Raw genomic sequence first — 18651 nt, 5'->3', positions numbered from 1 at the left:
GCACGCACTGCTCTACCCAAAGACGTTTAAATATAATTACTAGACGGAAAGCAGCACGCGCGGAAACCATTACACGAATGGGATTAGGCTCCGCCTCTTTTGGATCATTTGAAGACAAAATAAGCACCCGAGGCGTCTTTTTGATTGGATATGAGCCTCATGAATATGTATTTTATCGATAGTATCGTTTAAGAAACCGGATAATATATTTGACCTCATTGCGTCACTTTAATTATGCAGATTTATGCACGACGCTACTACACTCGCACAAACTGAGAAGATTTAGTTCATTGAGAATGGGTAAGTAATTGATTGAAATATGAGTAGATTAAGTGAATTTAGTCATCAATTTTGAAAAAGCTACAATATTCCTCGTGATCTACGGTAATTTCGTTTCATTTTGAGACAGTTCTCAACAGATTGTTTGGGAAAACACTAGGAAAATATTGCTCTTGAAATTGCACTTTGATTTTTATCGTCATGAAGTAGTTTGACTGCGGTTTGCCGTCATTTCACCCTAGTACTCCAGTTAGGGCCCCGGGGTTTCGGCAGGCCCACCCCGGGAAATTTCGGTACTCATTTGCATCAAGATCAAACTTTCAAATCAGGTTTTATTTCAGATTTGATCGTCATCATGAATCTAATTCACCAATCATCGATTGAATTTATATATAGATTTAACGTTACACCTTAAAATAATCTATGAAGCATGATTTTTTGATAATCCAAGTGGATTAATTCTTGTTAAAATCTTTAGTAGATGTGGACCCTGATTGCTTACTTATCATTAGTGCCATATCCGTTCGCTCATAGTAGTTGCACCATCGGTACGCGGTGCGTGTCAACTTTATTTAGGGTCTAGGCCTAGAATAGGCCTAGACTCTAGACCAAAATTATCTGTGACCATTGATAATCAAACAACTCCAAATCCTATTTCATTGAGATGTAAACCTGGAACTTATTAATAAAATTTTTTTTTTTTAAAACAACACTAGATCTAGATCTAGGATTTGTTAATTTAAGTGGGTCCAGTGTGCTTGTCAAGTTGTCATTAGTTAGACTGAGAGGTCTGTAATATACTAGAGTCGAGACGAATCTAGACCCCTATTAATTTTTAGAGATTTTTTTTCTTCTCCAAATTGTGCAGTTCATGTTGATAAATCTTTTTGTTTTTGTGTAAGAGAAGAACCCTAGTCCACAATTATGTTTACTTATGTAGTCCACCTCTTCTTCTTGTTTTAATACTTGAAACTACTTGAAACTGCTTTATATTCATAGGGCTAGGCCTAAAGCACTTTTTGAGGCACAAGTTAAATCTTCCATTTAGTTTTACTTTGTTCTGTGGTCCATCAAATAGGAATGTTGATTTCCAGGCCAACCATGACATCAAAAATAGCTGTAGGGTCTAATTTTATTGCTAGATCTATTTTATTTTGTTAAGGAGAAAGGGACGCCTTGATTGTCATATTGATTTGTTTTTCTTCTTGTTCCAACAGATTGAAACTGAAGAAGAGCTGGAAGGAGTTAGCTGATGAGTAGACATTACAACATTTTTTATAGTTGCAAGATGACGCAGAAAGTCCCATCCAGGTAAAAAAAATCAGGATATTTAGCACACAAACATAAAACGACCACCTATTAATTCACTGAACACGAAATGTAACTAAGTTTATGTTGCAAGCGTATACAGGGGCAGGGGTGGGTCCAGGAATTTCTTGCCGGGAAGGGGGGGGGGGCACACGGTGGGAAAGAGAAAATAGGGTCTATATATATATATTTTTAAGTCCCAAAAAAAAATCGCCTCAAAAAACGACTCAGCCAGCCGCTGAATAAGTGGGGGGGGGGGGGGGGGGGGGGGGGGGGGGGGGGGGAATAAGAGGACACTTTTGGGGGGGGGGGTTACAAAAAATTTTAATTTGACATTTTGCTCCGTTGGGGGAGGGGGGGGGGTAAGGTCACCTTTTCAGGTAAGCCATTGGCATATTTTTTAATAGTTTTTTTTAAATAGTTTTTTTTTTTCGGGGGGGGGGGGCGTAATGCACATTCAAAGCACTACATGATCATACATGTAGGGTATACACAGGACCCCTCATTACTTTTTTGGAAGTGCTTTCACTTCTTGAGCAATGAAGATCAAGAAGAACACAAAATAAGATCAATGAAAGTCTGTTTATAGGATGTATTATGGTTGATATGTAGCCATTAATATCAATTTGTAATTGAAGTACCTACATTGTTTTCTCTCATGTAGGATGATGCTTCGCTACAGTGGATGATGAAGCCATGCTGGTTTACAAACTCAGGAGAGGAACAAAGAACAGATATTGACGGGATCATATCTAGAGATGCAGGCCTACTACACTTCATACGAGCAAGTGTGCTAATATACAATGTAGGTACCCCCAATAAACTATTGTAGAACACATATCATGCAGAAAGTTATAGATCTGACAAAGATATTTTTCATTGTCCGTTGACTTGTAAAAGAATACTTGACTGAATATCATAATTGCGATTTAGATTAAAAATAAAATGTCAATATAGATGAAATATAAGTCTACATTACGTGTGTTTCAGTAGCATTATTTCCAGCAGAGCACATTCTCTGGTCCAACTTGTTTGGTGAATTTATGTCCCATACTTAACCGAGTATTATTCAATTATGAGCATGAGTTTACAGTACAAGTAAATTGTACATGTATTACTTATTTCATACCTTGCCTGATCCAAGCTCCAGCAGGCCTATTGTCTTAATGGGATCATCTGAAATAATATAAGATGTGGTCAGTATCTAGTCTTGTAGGAAATATAGTTTAGGTTTGCCTACTAGAATCCCAAGTGAAATTCGGTCCTTCCTCATTTTGTCAGAGCAGGTATCAGGGTGTATGTTATTAGTTATTGTTGATTTTCTTATAACACTTGTATCCTATTTCATTTTTCTATTCAACAGACTTGGGTTATCATTACAGCCCTTTCTTCTGAAAACTAGGCTACAACTTTATTGATGGATGCAGAAAACATCTACATGGGACTACGTCTTAAAGATACCACCCTCATATAATGAAAGAGGACAGTAGAGATGGGTTTAAACTTGAATATTTACATGCTATTTATTTATTATTTGTATTATTTGTTTGTAGAATACCACATTTAAAAAAAGCTAATGAATTTATCATCTTGTCAACTTTCAAATAATTAAAGATAACTAATCATCAAGGAATAAACATTAACATTTTAACAATGTCAACTACCATTTTATAGCCGGATGAAACTTAGGGCTGGGCAGAAAGAAATTGCCTTGAAATTTGAGTGATAAAGATCTATCAGTCTATATCAAAGATTGAATTAATCAATGATATTTTAATTATAATTATACATGTTGAAATTCATTTACCTCAGTCTATGGACTTTTTCAAGTATTGTGTGTAAGAAGGTTTGAAAGACAACCCTCTTAATGCACTAAATATGGAAACTGCTAATCATCATTTTGCCTTTTGTATCCAAACTGCTAATTTTAATAGAATCATGTTTTGATACTTCCTAGCTTAAGAAAACAGGGGGGGGGGGGCTTGTTATGCTCTTCCTGGTGCTGTTTCTACATGGACCATGTAACAGGTTGCAAAAGTGTAAACAATATTATATTTGTTATATGTTATATTAAAAGGATTTAGAAAATGAAAACGTTTTGAATTATAGAATTACTGTTGCTAGAAGTAATGGCAGTATTGATGTGTAAGGGAAGGGGGTAGTTTTCCAAGTGAAGTTAACGGTATACTAATGTCAAATTAATTTTAAAAAAAAGTGAAAAATATTCTTAAAAATAAAATTATAAAGGACATGGGCCTCCTAACTAACTAACCCTGGTACTGTACCACTTCTGGGTTTGTTTTCTTTTCTTTTCTTTTTTTTTTTGGGGGGGGGGGCAACCCAATTCAAAATTTCCAGTGTTAAATTCCGTTGTCTTTAAACAAAAATTACGTCAAGATGTTAAAAAACAATGTTTCACTTTCCGTTTTCAAGTTAGAAAATTTGAATAAAATGATTAACATATTTTCCGATCTCTCTGGTCTATGCATTAAAAATGTTCAAAGCTCCTGCAAAGGCTGCAAAAAGGAAAAGTGAAGATAATCCAAGTAAAATGTGGACAGTAATGGAGTGAATATGGAATGGTTGATCGTAGTTGATAACGAGTAAATATAAATGAGTGGTAATAACAACTACGACTGAAAGTGAGACAGAAAGGAACTGCAACAGGTTGTTCAGTCAAGACAACAAACCGTTAGTTGCAGAAAATAATTTACGAAAGACAGAGAAAGAGAGAGAAAGGGAATCATTAAGGTACGATGAGAGTGGGTGGAGAAAAACCATCAACTTTGCCACATAATTTGTTTGTCTATAATAAGGAAACTTTATACATTAGCATATTTAAAATGTATAATCATAGCCAGAGAATGAGTTGTTATATGGCTTATAGCATGTTTGATTTAATAAAACAAAAACAAAAACAGACCCAATTATTGATAGACTAAAAAGGGAATAATCAGTATTTCTTATTCAATGCCAGTTAAGGCCACTCCCCCATACTAAAAAACAACAACAACACAACAACGAGAGGAACTTTAGGTCCACTTCCCGATGCATCCTGGGTACACCAGCTGTTATACTGGTGATCGATAATACAAGTTCGGGCGCGTATTTCACCTAACGGTGATCGTATCAGAATAATCCACGCTGATTCGCTGAATCACTTGCGTTGCTAGCGCGCAGCGTGATGAATAAATTACCCATAATTCCGTACAGTAAATTATTTGACCTCTCTAATTACGCTGATACGCGTATTGTCTTTTACCATGTGGTGAACATCATTCCAGTACACTTTTCGCGGGGAGCATCCTACAGAATGCATAATTCATAAGGCTCATGAATTATGCAAGGGGGCTTATTTTGGCTTCTAATGGATCCGGACAAAATGGTGGAGCTTGGGGGGCCTGGCTCTACCTCGCACGCTGGTAGACCTCAGATACGTATGCGAGCCGCACGACACGGCCAGATCCATGGCGCCGCACCGAAGCCGCCAAGATACCACTGTTCTGATCTAGCCGGTGGTATGGGGTGGTATGGTGGTCAATGCAAGGCGCCATATCCAGAGTCTGGTGTAGCCATCTTCCAATCCTACGGAAAAGGAGTTTATATCCTAAAGCCAATTTTTTTAATTCGCAAATTCTGAATTTGTTATATCATTCTTTTGAGAGTAATATTACCTCTATCAAGGATTGTAAACCCTCAATAACTTATCTCAAAATAGGCCTATGTATACCAGCAAGATGAGTTTATCAAACTATGTCCAAACTTACATGTCAAAAGACTCTGTGGTAGTGTGGTTTTCTCTATGATCGAAGACCTCATTTTTGTGCAAAACAAGGCTGAATAAAACACAAAATTCAAAAGAAAAAGAAAAATGGCTGTAATGTTGCTATTATTGAATATTTCCCATCATACGTTAGGAAACTTGTCAATTATGATTTTTTTTTCTTTAGCATTTTTGGCCCTTTGACAAGTTTTGATACTTTCACCGTGCAAATTCCCTGCAACGCCCTTTAATACAATTTTCTGTATACAGCTCAGACACTACAGTATGAGTCAAAAAAAAGTTTACACCTAGAAAATTGCTTTTTATTTTTAAGATCATCTATGAACATTATTATACAATATACTTCTTATGACAGAGTGTTTTATCCCAAATCATTTGGTATCATTTTTGTGTGTTTGAACTTTCAGACTCAATTGCCACGTATAGATCACTCAAACAGCAGTTCACGTTGCATCTTAGTGCGTGTGGTAGAAATTTCATGAGAATAAACTTGGAGAAAGTTCAAATTTAAGTTGGCTAGCCCCCCCCCCCCCCCCCCACACACACACACACACACACACACACAAAACGTCTTTTCATTTAGCATGACCAGATAGAGTTGCAAGGAAAGGAACTGCATCTAATTAAGTGCGGGTAGATATTGTATGAAAATTGAAGAGAGATTTCGTAAAGTTTAAACTGATTACTGCTTATACAGTGTGTCCAAGAAAAAAACGAAACCGAGCATTATCTATGTTTTATCATAACCTAGGCCTAATCGCAATTTTAATTAATAAATAACACATATTTGTAAAGCTCAGATCCTCCTCTTTCATTAGACACAACCCATAATGATGCATAATGTCACAAATTAGTGATTAAAACAAATTTGAAGAAAGGGTACCAAAAAGTCATTTGGCGAACGGTATCTGAATTTCAAAGAGAAAATCACATTCCTAGAAAGCTCATGTTCATGACACCTAGCTCAATCAGGAACAATTTGGCCAAGAATAGCAAAGTTCTGTTTGGTTAAAGTAATGCTTGCATTTCCATAATTTTATTAAACGAATTCGTTTTCACTGACTGCTTGCCGTAGCAACAAAGAGTTGACAAAAGACTTTTTGTGATTCAAATGATTTATTTCTCATGCAAAACATAATACAATGAACTTAGGTATAAATTATTACAAAAAATATACAAATGAAACGACAGATATAACAGTAATACCACGAGTACAGAGGAACAGAAGCAGAGCTCGTTGAAGTATTAGTTCCTCAAAATTAATGCTGTTTTACAATATATCTTGAACAAAGTATACTTAGAAAATCAATAAATTTAAAAATATGTAGCAAAGAAATTGTGAATTTGGGGGAGAAAACAAATAAAAAAAATAAAAAAAGAGGAAACAATGGATGAAAATAGTAAAAGGCAAAAATTAAAGAAAGGTTACAAACCGAGATTCATGTATATACAGCAGTGCCAACAATGAAGCTGACCGGCGATGGCACATACATTCAATCATATGTATTTACAAATTAATTTCAGCCTTTTTTAAATGTGTATAGACTGGTACTTTGTTTAAGGGATGGATCTATGTTTAATATATCAAAATACACAAGACCGGTGTACATAATTGTTTTTCGTTGACGATCAGCCATGTATGAAGTCTTTCGTCTTCTGGTGCATGGTTTCTTATAAGATGTACATTTGAATACATTAGGGTTAGGGACTTAGGGTTGACAAGTCCTGCATCCACAAATAATCGTATATAACTCCGAGTAGTTATTGTAGAGTAAAACACAATAGTGAAGAAGCTACCTACATGTAATGACACCTTTGATTCCTTCAGGAACGAGTCATTTGGCACATTGATAATTTTGCAAATAACATCTTTTCATGTACCGTTAAAATGGGCACAAAGTGGGAGCATTATGTACATAAGAGATAGGAGATTGCAAACTTGCGATTGATTCGGATCGATCGCAACTCTTTATAAGACGGGGCCCAGATAATAATGTATATTTGTACAGTGCTTGGAGACATAATAGATAGTATACGAAGCACTAGAAAACACAAAGAATTAAATATCAGGTAGCCTGGCCCGTCTGCATACAGAGCCGATTCAGGGACATAAAGTAATGTTCAGCGATCCCGCTGATAATGTGTTTACAGATTGCATTCGATCTTCAAATGGTGGAAGCTTGTAGGGCATGTGGAATTATCCAGGAATCCTATGGTCATTAAAGAACAGAGAGTAAGAAATAAGAGAGATTACACTATAAAGAATCATGCTATTGAGCATACATGACATTTATGACTGATCAATTGTGTAGTGATATATATTAGATACGGATGTTTGTTTGAGACTCACTGACATCTTATTACCTTTAAAGGCTTTGTAGGTTTCTTGACCTTTTCTGCTCTTTTGAGTAAGGCATTTTATTAAATGATTTACAAGAAGGAAAAAAAGGTCATCTTGAACAACTAAAATCTTCCAATACAATTGCTTTAGGCCAAGCACCAATACATATGTACGTGTACATCCAACGGATGCCCTTAATTTATTTCTCCATGCAATTGCAGAATTTTTGTTGTAGCTTTGCATTTTACAAGTGTGTTTGGCCGTAATAAAACAACAGTTACACTTTTATCATCGAACTTTTTTAAAGCAGTCTCATTGTTCCGGCAGTATGTTTTTTTTATTAAAAAACAATTAATACGGCGGTAAATATACACAAACAAACCAGACTTACATCATTTACTTGAACAGTGATTCTCCTTGCGGTTCTTCTGTTCAGTGCGCCTTTGCCTGCTAGTCCGTCCAAGAACTTGCACGCGTCACCGTTGCGTTTTACTGGTCTACATTTCAAGAATCTGAGAAGTAAAACAAGATAAATGGTGGACAAATCATGATAGTATTTATAGATTGATATAATTTGAGGGTAAGTTGTTTAGTTAGAAATATTGATCTCCTTCCAAAAAATTTCAGGCACGTGATATATGCAAGAATTCAAATCTGCTCTCAAACACGTTTACTTAAAGAGAAAGTTACTTGAAATAATAATTCTTTTGGTGATGCAACTTTTGCTTCGAAGACAACTGCCCCGATCTTTATTTTTCAAAGATAATTTTATAATTATGGTTTATAGGGCTACTTTTTTTTAAGGTAAGGTTTAAGGTGGGGATAAGGTTAGTGTTTAGTCCAGGATTGATGTTAGGAAATCGGTTAGTGTTTGATAGACGGTGTCCAACAACCCATTTATAAATTCATTAGTTGAATGAATTCTTTCACTGCAATACATAAAGTCGTGCCCATGGGCAAAAGCTATCCTGGAAGTTTCTCTGTGGAATTTACCTGACCAACTTGATCCGGGCTGCCTGTTGACATGACTTGATGATGTCAATGAGCCCGGTCTCAGACATATGCAAGAACCACACGCTCAATGTCTCAAGGTGACCCGCAACAAGAACTCGTCCGAACTCCTGACCTGCTTCTGTCGAGACACTCCCAAGATCCGATGCAGCAAAGATTGTCAAGGTCTTGAGCGTAGCGCCCATCATCCCAACCGCTTCGATGATGGCGGACATATCTTCTTCTGCGGCGTCATCGTCGAGACGCATGCGTACCTCGGCTTCCTCCACCGCCGGCATACATCGGGATAATGTGCGCAACACCTTTGGTTCGACCCAGGAGACAGATAATTTCTTGATTGATGAAAACTGTGGGAGGCGTTCCTGGGGCGATCCTTCAACAGAAGCGATGTCACGTACGTCTAAACTGGACAGCCTTTCACAGCCTGCAAGACTGTCCAGAAGCCTTGGGGTGAGACAGCTCTTTGTGATTTCAGCTGTTGTGAACTGTGAAAGTACCATAGGAATTTCATTTAATCCATTGAAACCTATCACTTATGCCGATTATCAAGGTAAAAAAGATGTTAAAACATATCGCTAGCATTACATTCATACTTCCAATAAATTACATTTAAAGAGCTTGAACGGTTAAATCGCTGTATTGTGATTTGGGGGGCATATTAATAAGAAAAGGAGAACTTTCATTTCCATTTGTGTCAAGACCAATCAAGAAATTATGAAGAAAAGTAAACCCACATCGAAACTTTTTAATCTGGTGGACCCAAGTACTTTACAATATTGGAATAATATAGTTTGTGTACGTATTATGCCTCTGCATGATTACTCTCTTTCTAAATCTTAAAAATGGATCGATACAAAGTTGGATTCGAGCCACAATAAGGTTGAACGACAGTAAAAGGAGATTATCTTACCTGCATCTTCGTGTCCGTGGGAAGTGATCGGATACCTCTGATCATACTGGCAGTAGTGTTCTCCAAAGACAGTCGACCTCCCCGGAAGCAGTTACTGATGGCATGGGCGACTTTCCCGGTGAGGTACACGGCATCTGCTTCACTGACACAATGGAGTATCACACGGCACTTGTCAGAATGTGTGTAACCCTGATCCTGTACTGCACATCTCCAGTCCAGACGGTTGATATGGCTGAAGATTTCCTGACATATCTGGAAGTTCTTGCTCCCAGCCAAGAGACGGATCATGTTTTCGAACACGATAGTTTTTTGGGGAGAACTCGCTGTGTTGAGGAGAGTCTGAAGGTCCATTCGTTCCTCGAATGAAGAATCTGTCAAGTTCCTCCTGACACTGTGGAATGATGAAAGTGGTTTCATGATTTTCTTCGGCAATGTAGCAAAACGATTTGTTGCAGGAGTGGGGTGCTGAAGGTATACACTTGCGCAGTACTCTTGTTCCCATATGTGGAAAAATTCCACAGATGTCCTTGACAGAGCTTCATGGTCGACATGCTTCACGGGGGTGGATATCTTTGACAGGATTCCAAGCATCAAACCCTTTTCGTACGCATCTGGGCAGTCTTTGAAATCTCGTTCTTCAAACACAAACTTCCCGCTCTCCTGCAACAATCCTGACAAAGCGACTTGACCAAGTGCGTGCAAGATATTATCGAGGTGATGACCTTCACTCGATATTATCATACCCTTAGCCTTTGCGTGATGTAACAAGAATATGTTGAGATTTCGGAAGAGGCTGCTTCTTGTGTTGGCTTCTGACAATGCCTTGACCTCGTGCAAGTGGCAGATCATGGTGCAGAAAAAGGGGACAGCTATCAGTTCACCAAGAAAGTAGTTTGCCCTTAAGAACCTTTTAAGATGGTCTTCTTCTTCTGGTGTGGACCTCGCCTCAAAGTACCTATGGATGAATTGATGAGCAAGTTGTGGTGTGAAACCTTTGCCTTCTATCTTGACATAAACTCTGGATAGATTTCCTTGCAGAAAATCATCCTCCAGGAATGGGCGACTGGTCACCAAAACCTGACAATTCTTCAGGCGCTTGTGCTGTAGGGTTTGGACGAGGCTGTTCTTAGACTTCGTTTCTCTGATGCTCTTGGTGTATTCATCATATCCATCGCAGAGCAGGGCACATTCTTTCTCGTGAAGTCCGATGATTTCCTCGAGTTTTTCTGCGGTAACACCAGGGATGATGCCTAGCAGTTGAGATATGATAGCCTCTCCTAACCCCATATCATCATCAACTTTCCTCAGCTGCAAGGCGAAGAGTGCAGGTATGTCCTTCATTGGAGAACCCTCCACTTCATAGGCCCAGTCATAGGCTAGCTTTGCTATGGCGCACGTCTTCCCGTATCCACCTGGCGCCAACAGCAGTAACCGCTTCCATGGTTCCCCCTCTACTTTGAGGCTCATTATTTGGTTCACAGTCCCTCTGAACGGTTCGGTCCGCATCTCACCCGTCGACCTGTCGTACTGCAGAAGATGCAATTCGGTGTACAGTCGGTCAAATTTGATGTAGTCATTTGGATCCCATGGACGCCGTTGGACTTGGCAAAGGACTGTCTTGTAATGGTTTCTCACTATGTCTATGCAGTATTGGAAGTTCATGGTAGGCGTGATCTGGACGTATAGAATATCTGAAAAATAATTACGATATAATTAAAGAAGTTGTTCTTAGCTTGATGAGGCGTCTTGTTCAATTTAACTTCATTAAAACGCAAAACAACATATCAATTATGCTCATGAATCTTGAAGAGTTTTGCTAAGGATAGAAGAAATGTCTTTTTTATCAGTTGCAGCAAAGTTGTGATGGAGAAAGCTACCTACTTCTATGAAGACTGTTGACAGCTTAAGAAGCTTGTCCCAGTTATTGTGTTTATAGAGACAATGACTTGTACTGACACATCCAGTCTTTGTTTGAAGTGATGATGTTTTTTTGTTTTTTTAATGTGAAGCAATGTGTGCACACGTTGTGACTTTAAAGGTACTATGTCCCATTTGCAGGCCAAATAATGAAAAGGTTACAATTCCAACGGCATTTGAAAGATAATAATAATTTAGAACTTCCCTCAAAACAAAAGGGCTTGAAAATGTCTTTTTGTAGGAAAATAACGACTGTTAGTTGTCGAATCAAATTTAGCGATCGCGGTCGTTTAATCAAATAGTCTGATTTTTAGACCCTTGTAACGAATGGTCATACGATTGTTCTGCGCAAAGATTCAATCGGTTTAATTTTGTTCATTACACGAAGTGGGTTATTGATGTAGACAAAATTAATGCTGATGTACCCTTTACAGCTCATTTTATGTATTTTATTACCAAAGAAGAACAGAAGTAAGTCAATCACTCAATAGTGTCTGACAGTGAAGTCTAGCAATTAAACGGGTTTCCTTGCATAATTTTAATACTAGGACACTGCTAACATTTAAATTACACAGATAAGACATACGTGACATATTCATATTTCTGCTGTTGGCTGCAAATACACTGCCTTTAAGGAAAAGTGCAATCAAAACACCTATTGGGTGGGAATAGAATTGCTCTCATTTTGTCTCTATGTTCTGAGACATCCTGAACACTAAATATATAGAATTAGGAATGGTACATCAGTTAATCCTATCCCTTTTTTCTGAAAATAACGTAAACGAAGCCCCCATGAATAACCTTGAAAAGTGAACCACTATACATACTCGGCTTTGTCCCAAAGTGCAAGTCGGCGAGATAGCAAAGACCAGCCTTGAGGAGCGCTTTCCTCATCACACCATGCTGATCATTGGGTGAAACCTTCTGACGCCAGTCGAAGAGCATATCTTTCGTTCCCTTGCTGGTTTTGTGACCGCTCATGCGATTTGTCTCTTGGAAATCCATGAGTTTTTTGTTGCTGAAACCAAGGGCTCGACCTAATGAATCCGCGTGTTCGTCATGTTCAATCCCATCGGCCAAAGATATCAGAAAAGCATCGCTGAGACCTGTATGAAACCATTGAGCTTCGTTAAATGAACTACAAGAATCTGCATCTGAAGTCTAGCTCAGGCGGCACTGAGGCAAGGTCGGCATGCATCACTCGGGGATAAAATAGTTTTAAGATCTATATACCTACACACCTCGAAAGTTTTTACTTACCGACACATTTCTATCAACTAATCTTGAATTTGATATATTCTAATAGACATATTTAATGCAGGAATTAACCAACATATTTGTAACCGATTCACCTTCCTTGGATAATAGTTACTCAGCCACAATTCTCGTCTATTCCTAATTGTACAAAGCGCCGAGCTAGCGCGGATCTCAAAAATATCTTTAAAATAAGTTTCAATAAGTTTCGAATAATGATTACGGATGGATGCTTCCTGCAACGCAGAATGTATTAATGAATTAATGCATTAACGAAAATATACAAACAAGAAAACATCAATGGGATTTGTGACTAGCAAACGTGGGGGCGTTGGGGCATCATTATGCTGCCTGAGTGTTCATAAATACATTACAAGGAACGCTACGCCTTACGGTTACGCAGAGAAACGTCTTTACAGCCAACGTGCTGTTATATTGCTATTCAAGAGGCTGTTGTCTACACGAATAAGGCAACGATTTACTTTACATTATCATCGCAATATAGGGTAACGTTATTTGGTCAGAGTTGTACCTTTTGATGAGGCAAGGACCGGTGCTGGTGTGAGGCAAGGACCGGTGCTGGTGTGACGCAAGGACCGGTGCTGGTGTGACGCAAGGCCCGGTGCTGGTGTGACGCAAGTCGAAAACTCACCTAATGCAAACGAAAGAAAGTAAAACTACCTTTAAAGATGTGTCTTTGGTATAGTCAACATCGACCAGATATTCATACAATTGAGATTGCGACCATGACAATCGTAGTGGATGCGTTCTGTAGTGGTAGAGCTGGCTTGGTTCTAGTAATTGGAGATCGAAATTGTTGGATAGAAGGTACATGGAAGGGGGTGCCTCTCTTAATTTCTAGGACTTATTTTAAAGTCCAAAGAATTTATTCTAAAGCCAAGGGGGACTTGGATCAGTGACAGTTGAGAGAGAGGGCCATCTTTATCATTTTTTCTTCTTTCTCTTTCTTCCACTCCCATTCGGTCATGGATAAACCACTGGCCCGATGCAATAGCAACTAATCATGTTCGTTTCGGATTGGGTTTCATTCATACAAAAAAAAAATACATACCGAAGCACAAAAGAACGAAATTGAAGGAAAAACAACAAACTAAAATCATACCACTTAATAATCGAATACTGAGCTGCATTAGTCCCGCTTCGGCAAGCTTCTTTCCCAACAGGATCCTTAACGCCTCTCCTTGAAGGAACTGTTCTCTCTTCCACTGTTTGAGAATGGTATAGGCTGGCCTTGGGTTCTCGCGATGGATTCGGTCCAAATCAACATCGCCCAATCCTAACGTCTTCCCGAGTGGCCTGGTGTCTGACAACCCCATGTTATTTGCAAGGGCGCTAAGCTCTTCATCTAGAAGTGGATTGAATTGCCCCGGAGAAGCCATGATGGGACTTGACACTAATGACACGGTGAAGGGGAAATTCGAGAGAAATACGACATTGTATTAGGTCATACATTTTTGACGTGCCATATGATCACTTTATATAGACATAATGTACGCAAGGCACGTATAAAACGTGTGACCCATATTTATGCATAATTATTAAAAAAAACGTTGGATTTAAATAATGAAACTACTCTTCTTCATCGCTTTTACGTTAATAACTGCGTATAAAACGTATAGTAGTTTAGTAGATTCCCTATTAAAAGTTATAACGTGTGTGGTCTTGAATTATATTTTCTCTCAAGGAATAAGTAATTATCCTGTATAATAATTAATTATTCTTAAATCTGCTGTCATGGATGACTGAGCAGGAGCCTGATCAAAAAGTGTTGTCAAATTCCCCTTGTACCACGTTTGGGTTGAAGCTATGAATGTGGGTCAAAAGCCCTTTCGGAATGTTATTTCAGTCTGAAACAATTACTGACATATTCGCATTGATTTGGTTAAACATTATTTTGAATAGAAAAAGTTACATTGTCAACTCATACTCAGGGACATGATCATTTAAAACCCAAATGTATGATACTCTCTTTTTCTAAAATCTCATGATATTACAATCTCGACTTCCCTCGCATCCCTTGTTTAAAGTGAACCTTGATATTTAGTCATTAAAAATGGTCAAAGTTTAGTTGGAACGCTTTTTTTCATCTTTTTTCACGAAAGCCTATCTTATCAACATGTGCCCTTATATAGTAGCAATCACTTATCTTTGAGGAAGTACTAGTAAACCTCTGAGCTTCCATCTGCTGTTCAACACAAATTTAGCTTCAAAAGAGAGCGATTCGCATAACTAACTCAAATCATATATCACACACGGAACCTTCATTTCATCGTTTAAAAGCAATAAAAATAAATATATTCTCATAATCAACTACCATCCCTATTTCACAACACTTACAGTAAACTCAAACATTCACACATATCCCACCCGTTTTTCAACAAATTATCATTTTATCACATTTTTCACGTATAGGCCCTACAATATCTTCTTCGTTATTCAGTTTTTATATTTGAAAAAATGCAGAAATAAAATAAAGTAAAATCAAATACCGGATGCACCTCGCGCATCTTTTGAATTAGAATATGTCATGAGGCAAGAAGTTAGCAAGCTGTAAAGATAATACAAAGTTTTGGTATGGGGTCATGAATTTGGTTCAAATGAAGATATTGGTCGCATATGCGATCCTACAATATTCAGTGATCGTTGTCGCGGTTGAAATCGAGTCTAAAGTTATGAAATTGTAAATAATAAACTCTTTATGTTGTATAGCTCCCTCCCAAGGTCAAGATATTAATTAAGCTACATAACAATGTTTCTTGACTAAAATCTACCGATTAGCTATTCCCGTTTGGAAATTATATATCACAACTATATTCTGAGATTGTCATGGTCGCAGCTACCATTGTACGGCCGTAGGCGCTATTTGAAATTTATCAAAATTTACCGGGAGCACCGGTAAATTTGTTTATTCAATTTTTCTCGAAAGCAGAAGTAGATAAGGGGCTAAATTTTCTAGTGCTTATAATACACCCAAAGGGGCATCCAAATATATCAAAATTGTAAAGAATCACTATCCACCCAATTTTCAAAATTTCCCAAAACTTTGTACTTAATCAACTGGATTTAAACAAAGTCCTGTGAAAGCTTACATATAGTTATTGGATCATTTGACAGGTACTCTTTACCACAAATAAATGTCAAGTTCGCATTAGCATTAATCCAAGACTAGTAAAAACAAAATACGTTGAAAAGGGCGACTGATTTCATATAGGTGTCTTGTAAATTGGACCGAACATCGGCATATTTTCACGCAAGGTCGTGTAACCCGACAACGTGGCACGAAGCGATTGCCAAATTAAACGAAACAAGTCAGACTACCTTTATATTAGACATCCACATCGAACGGCCCTTTTTGCGCGATGTTCAGTCGATTGTATATTTTGACAACTATTGTATTGAAATCAGGACAATTGAAATTTGTTAAATACTGCTGTTCCTCGTAAACATGTTTGTGCTGACAGCACGATGGGGGTAGTTCAGAGTAAAAAAGGGAATTCCCCTGACGTAATCATATTTCGAAAAGTTTGAATTTGCTGAATGCCACTGAAACTATAATGACAATAGTTATGATAATAACAAAGGAGTCGTACATGTATGTAGCGTCTATGAGTGGTAAATTTCCACTTCTGGCGCGCCATTATCATTACCTCGACTTTTAGCACGGTTGCCATAGCAGTTCTTCAAGTAGGCCTATTTCAAGGAATTAATTCCTGCCAGGTATACCTATTTACCGCACTTGTATGATTTGGTTGAGCGTTGCCAATGTAGACTAATGTCTGGTCAAGGACATTCTTGCTGCGACATATCATATTTGGTAGTGCACATAATTAAATACACAAATCTATAAGACTAAAATTATACATTATTTATATAACGCGCAGGTTAAATTTTGAACGCATTTTAAATAATTTATTTAACGATATTCGGTAATCCTCGTAAAACAAACCCCAGCTTTTTTAAGTTAAAAGAAATAGCATTGCAATGATTAAATACAGTAATAAATGTTTATCTGCAATTTTGTTTGTAATCGTTGAAAACTAAAGTAATGTTCATGAAAATCAAGAAGGCATATTATTTGGCAAATTTAAAATGCGTTATTACGCTAAACCACGAATCCCGGCCACGTATAATGTGCTCGTAAAAAAGAAATTTCACCACAGTGTTCATTGTAGAATTACAAGTTCAGCGTTTCTTATCCTGAATGTCCTAGCCATTCATTAGTCATTAAGCAATGGCGTATATACAGGGGATGCGTAGGAACGTGCCCCCCCCCCCCCCCCCCATCGAATGACGAGAAGGACAGAAATTACCACAGACACGAGGCGAAAGGAGGGAAAAACCAATGTCAAAATAAGGTGATAGGACTCACTACACACGCTTCTTTCGCTATTACTCGCATCTTCCTTTTATTTCCAAGCCCCCCTCCCTTTCCACGCAAGTGCCCCTAAATGGCTGACCCCAATGATCATAAACAACTACCCTAAACTAAAAATACTAAACTAAAATAACCTAGTTATTATATTATGGAGTACCGAAGTGCTAATGTCATTATTCGCTCGTTGTCCAGGTTACTGGTTCTAAACAACAGAGCCTGCGCGTAAGGTTCACCGCGAAATCATTCAAGCAACGGGCTGGAGCAGAGCAAATTCAATGTTCTGGTTTGGATTATCACCACACTATTGTTAAGTACAAAATTAGTAACCTTGAGAACTTGGCCAGTGCGACGTCACGCTTCGGTACTCTTTACTTTTTTTCAAAGAAGTAAATACTTACAGGTTTTAACTCCAGATCTCGAATTCACATGTCCATCAAACAGGCTGAAATCGGTGTTTCATTGATGTTACTTTGGCATTCCAAACAGTCTCATCAACAAACGTTTACGAAGAAACAGACCACCTGTTTGCCGAAGAATCGGTTTTGAAGAAAAAATAAAATTAGCTGATGATTGGTACTAAGAAATAAGGCGCGGGTAGGCTACTTATATAACTTCAGGATGACCTATTGGTAGGATAAAAACCTTACCAAGTGGCGCCCTGGACTGGTTTTAAACCCAGGACATTTAAAACAAAACAAAAATCTCTGTTCCGAAGCACCAACGTTCTTCCGAAGTCAAAAGAGTTGTCGGTGGCTGTGTAGTAGGGCGCTTTAGTAACGAGACGGAAGGCAAAGAGGACGGGAAAATTCACTCAACTGAGATCAAATAATGTATGCAGTTCGGATTCTGTCTATTGAAATACTATTATTCTTATCAGGTGAATGAAATAATTTGTATTGAAGCACTTCACAAAGACTGACATTTTCACGACTTTTCCTAGACTTGTAGCCAATCATAATTGCATACTTGCAATCATAGGCCCCTCTAATGATTATTGAGTTATCCTGACCACGCCCACCTTACACCAACCTCATCGACCCTTTAAGGCAACATAAACATTGGGAGCTAGTACGCCACTGGCCCGGTTGAAATTATCTAGGCTGTATACAAAGAGCATTATTTTGTCAAGGCTTTCGCAATCATCTCGCAAAAATCCCCTCGCCTTCTCCTTTTCTTCTGAACAAATGACTATATTTAGCTTACTAACGTGCCTCGTCATTGACGTCACGTTCCGCACACATCCCCATTGTCATCTGAAGATCGAGAAGTCGATAAAGAAAAAAAAACACGAAATTTCTCATGACTCATCATTCTCAGTGCTTGCGAAACATCTTTTTTAGAATCATCATCATTGTTTAAATCATTTAATATGTATATATTCAAAACGATTGCTTTTCAAACACTGCATTAAAATCATGATTCTGAAGTATGCATAAATTCCCATACGAATC

At 38.0% G+C, this 18651-nt stretch overlaps 1 protein-coding gene and 1 long non-coding RNA gene across 2 annotated transcripts; one reads left to right on the top strand and one right to left on the bottom strand.

Annotated features, from left to right (window-relative positions):
• The first annotated feature begins 21 nt into the window (after positions 1-21).
• On the top strand, positions 22-3038 carry LOC115928099. The gene is made up of 4 exons (XR_004065875.1): positions 22-300; positions 1497-1590; positions 2252-2392; positions 2951-3038. It is a non-coding gene; the product is annotated as an uncharacterized LOC115928099 (long non-coding RNA).
• Positions 3039-7140: 4102 nt separating this feature from the next.
• Positions 7141-18410, bottom strand: LOC105436574. Its single transcript, XM_030994844.1, has 9 exons — positions 17848-18410; positions 17599-17721; positions 13928-14218; positions 13337-13456; positions 12378-12656; positions 9634-11324; positions 8706-9208; positions 8104-8224; positions 7141-7581 (listed from the first exon to the last, which is right to left on the bottom strand). Exons 3-9 carry the CDS (start codon positions 14202-14204, stop codon positions 7537-7539), a joined length of 3036 nt encoding a protein of 1011 aa, XP_030850704.1. The 5' UTR covers positions 14205-14218; positions 17599-17721; positions 17848-18410; the 3' UTR covers positions 7141-7536.
• Positions 18411-18651: the final 241 nt, after the last annotated feature.

This window comes from Strongylocentrotus purpuratus, unplaced genomic scaffold, assembly GCF_000002235.5.
Source record: "Strongylocentrotus purpuratus isolate Spur 01 unplaced genomic scaffold, Spur_5.0 spur5_scaffold_21, whole genome shotgun sequence".
In the NCBI taxonomy this organism is placed as follows: domain Eukaryota; kingdom Metazoa; phylum Echinodermata; class Echinoidea; order Camarodonta; family Strongylocentrotidae; genus Strongylocentrotus; species Strongylocentrotus purpuratus.
This window is presented reverse-complemented; position numbering and strand designations above follow the sequence as displayed.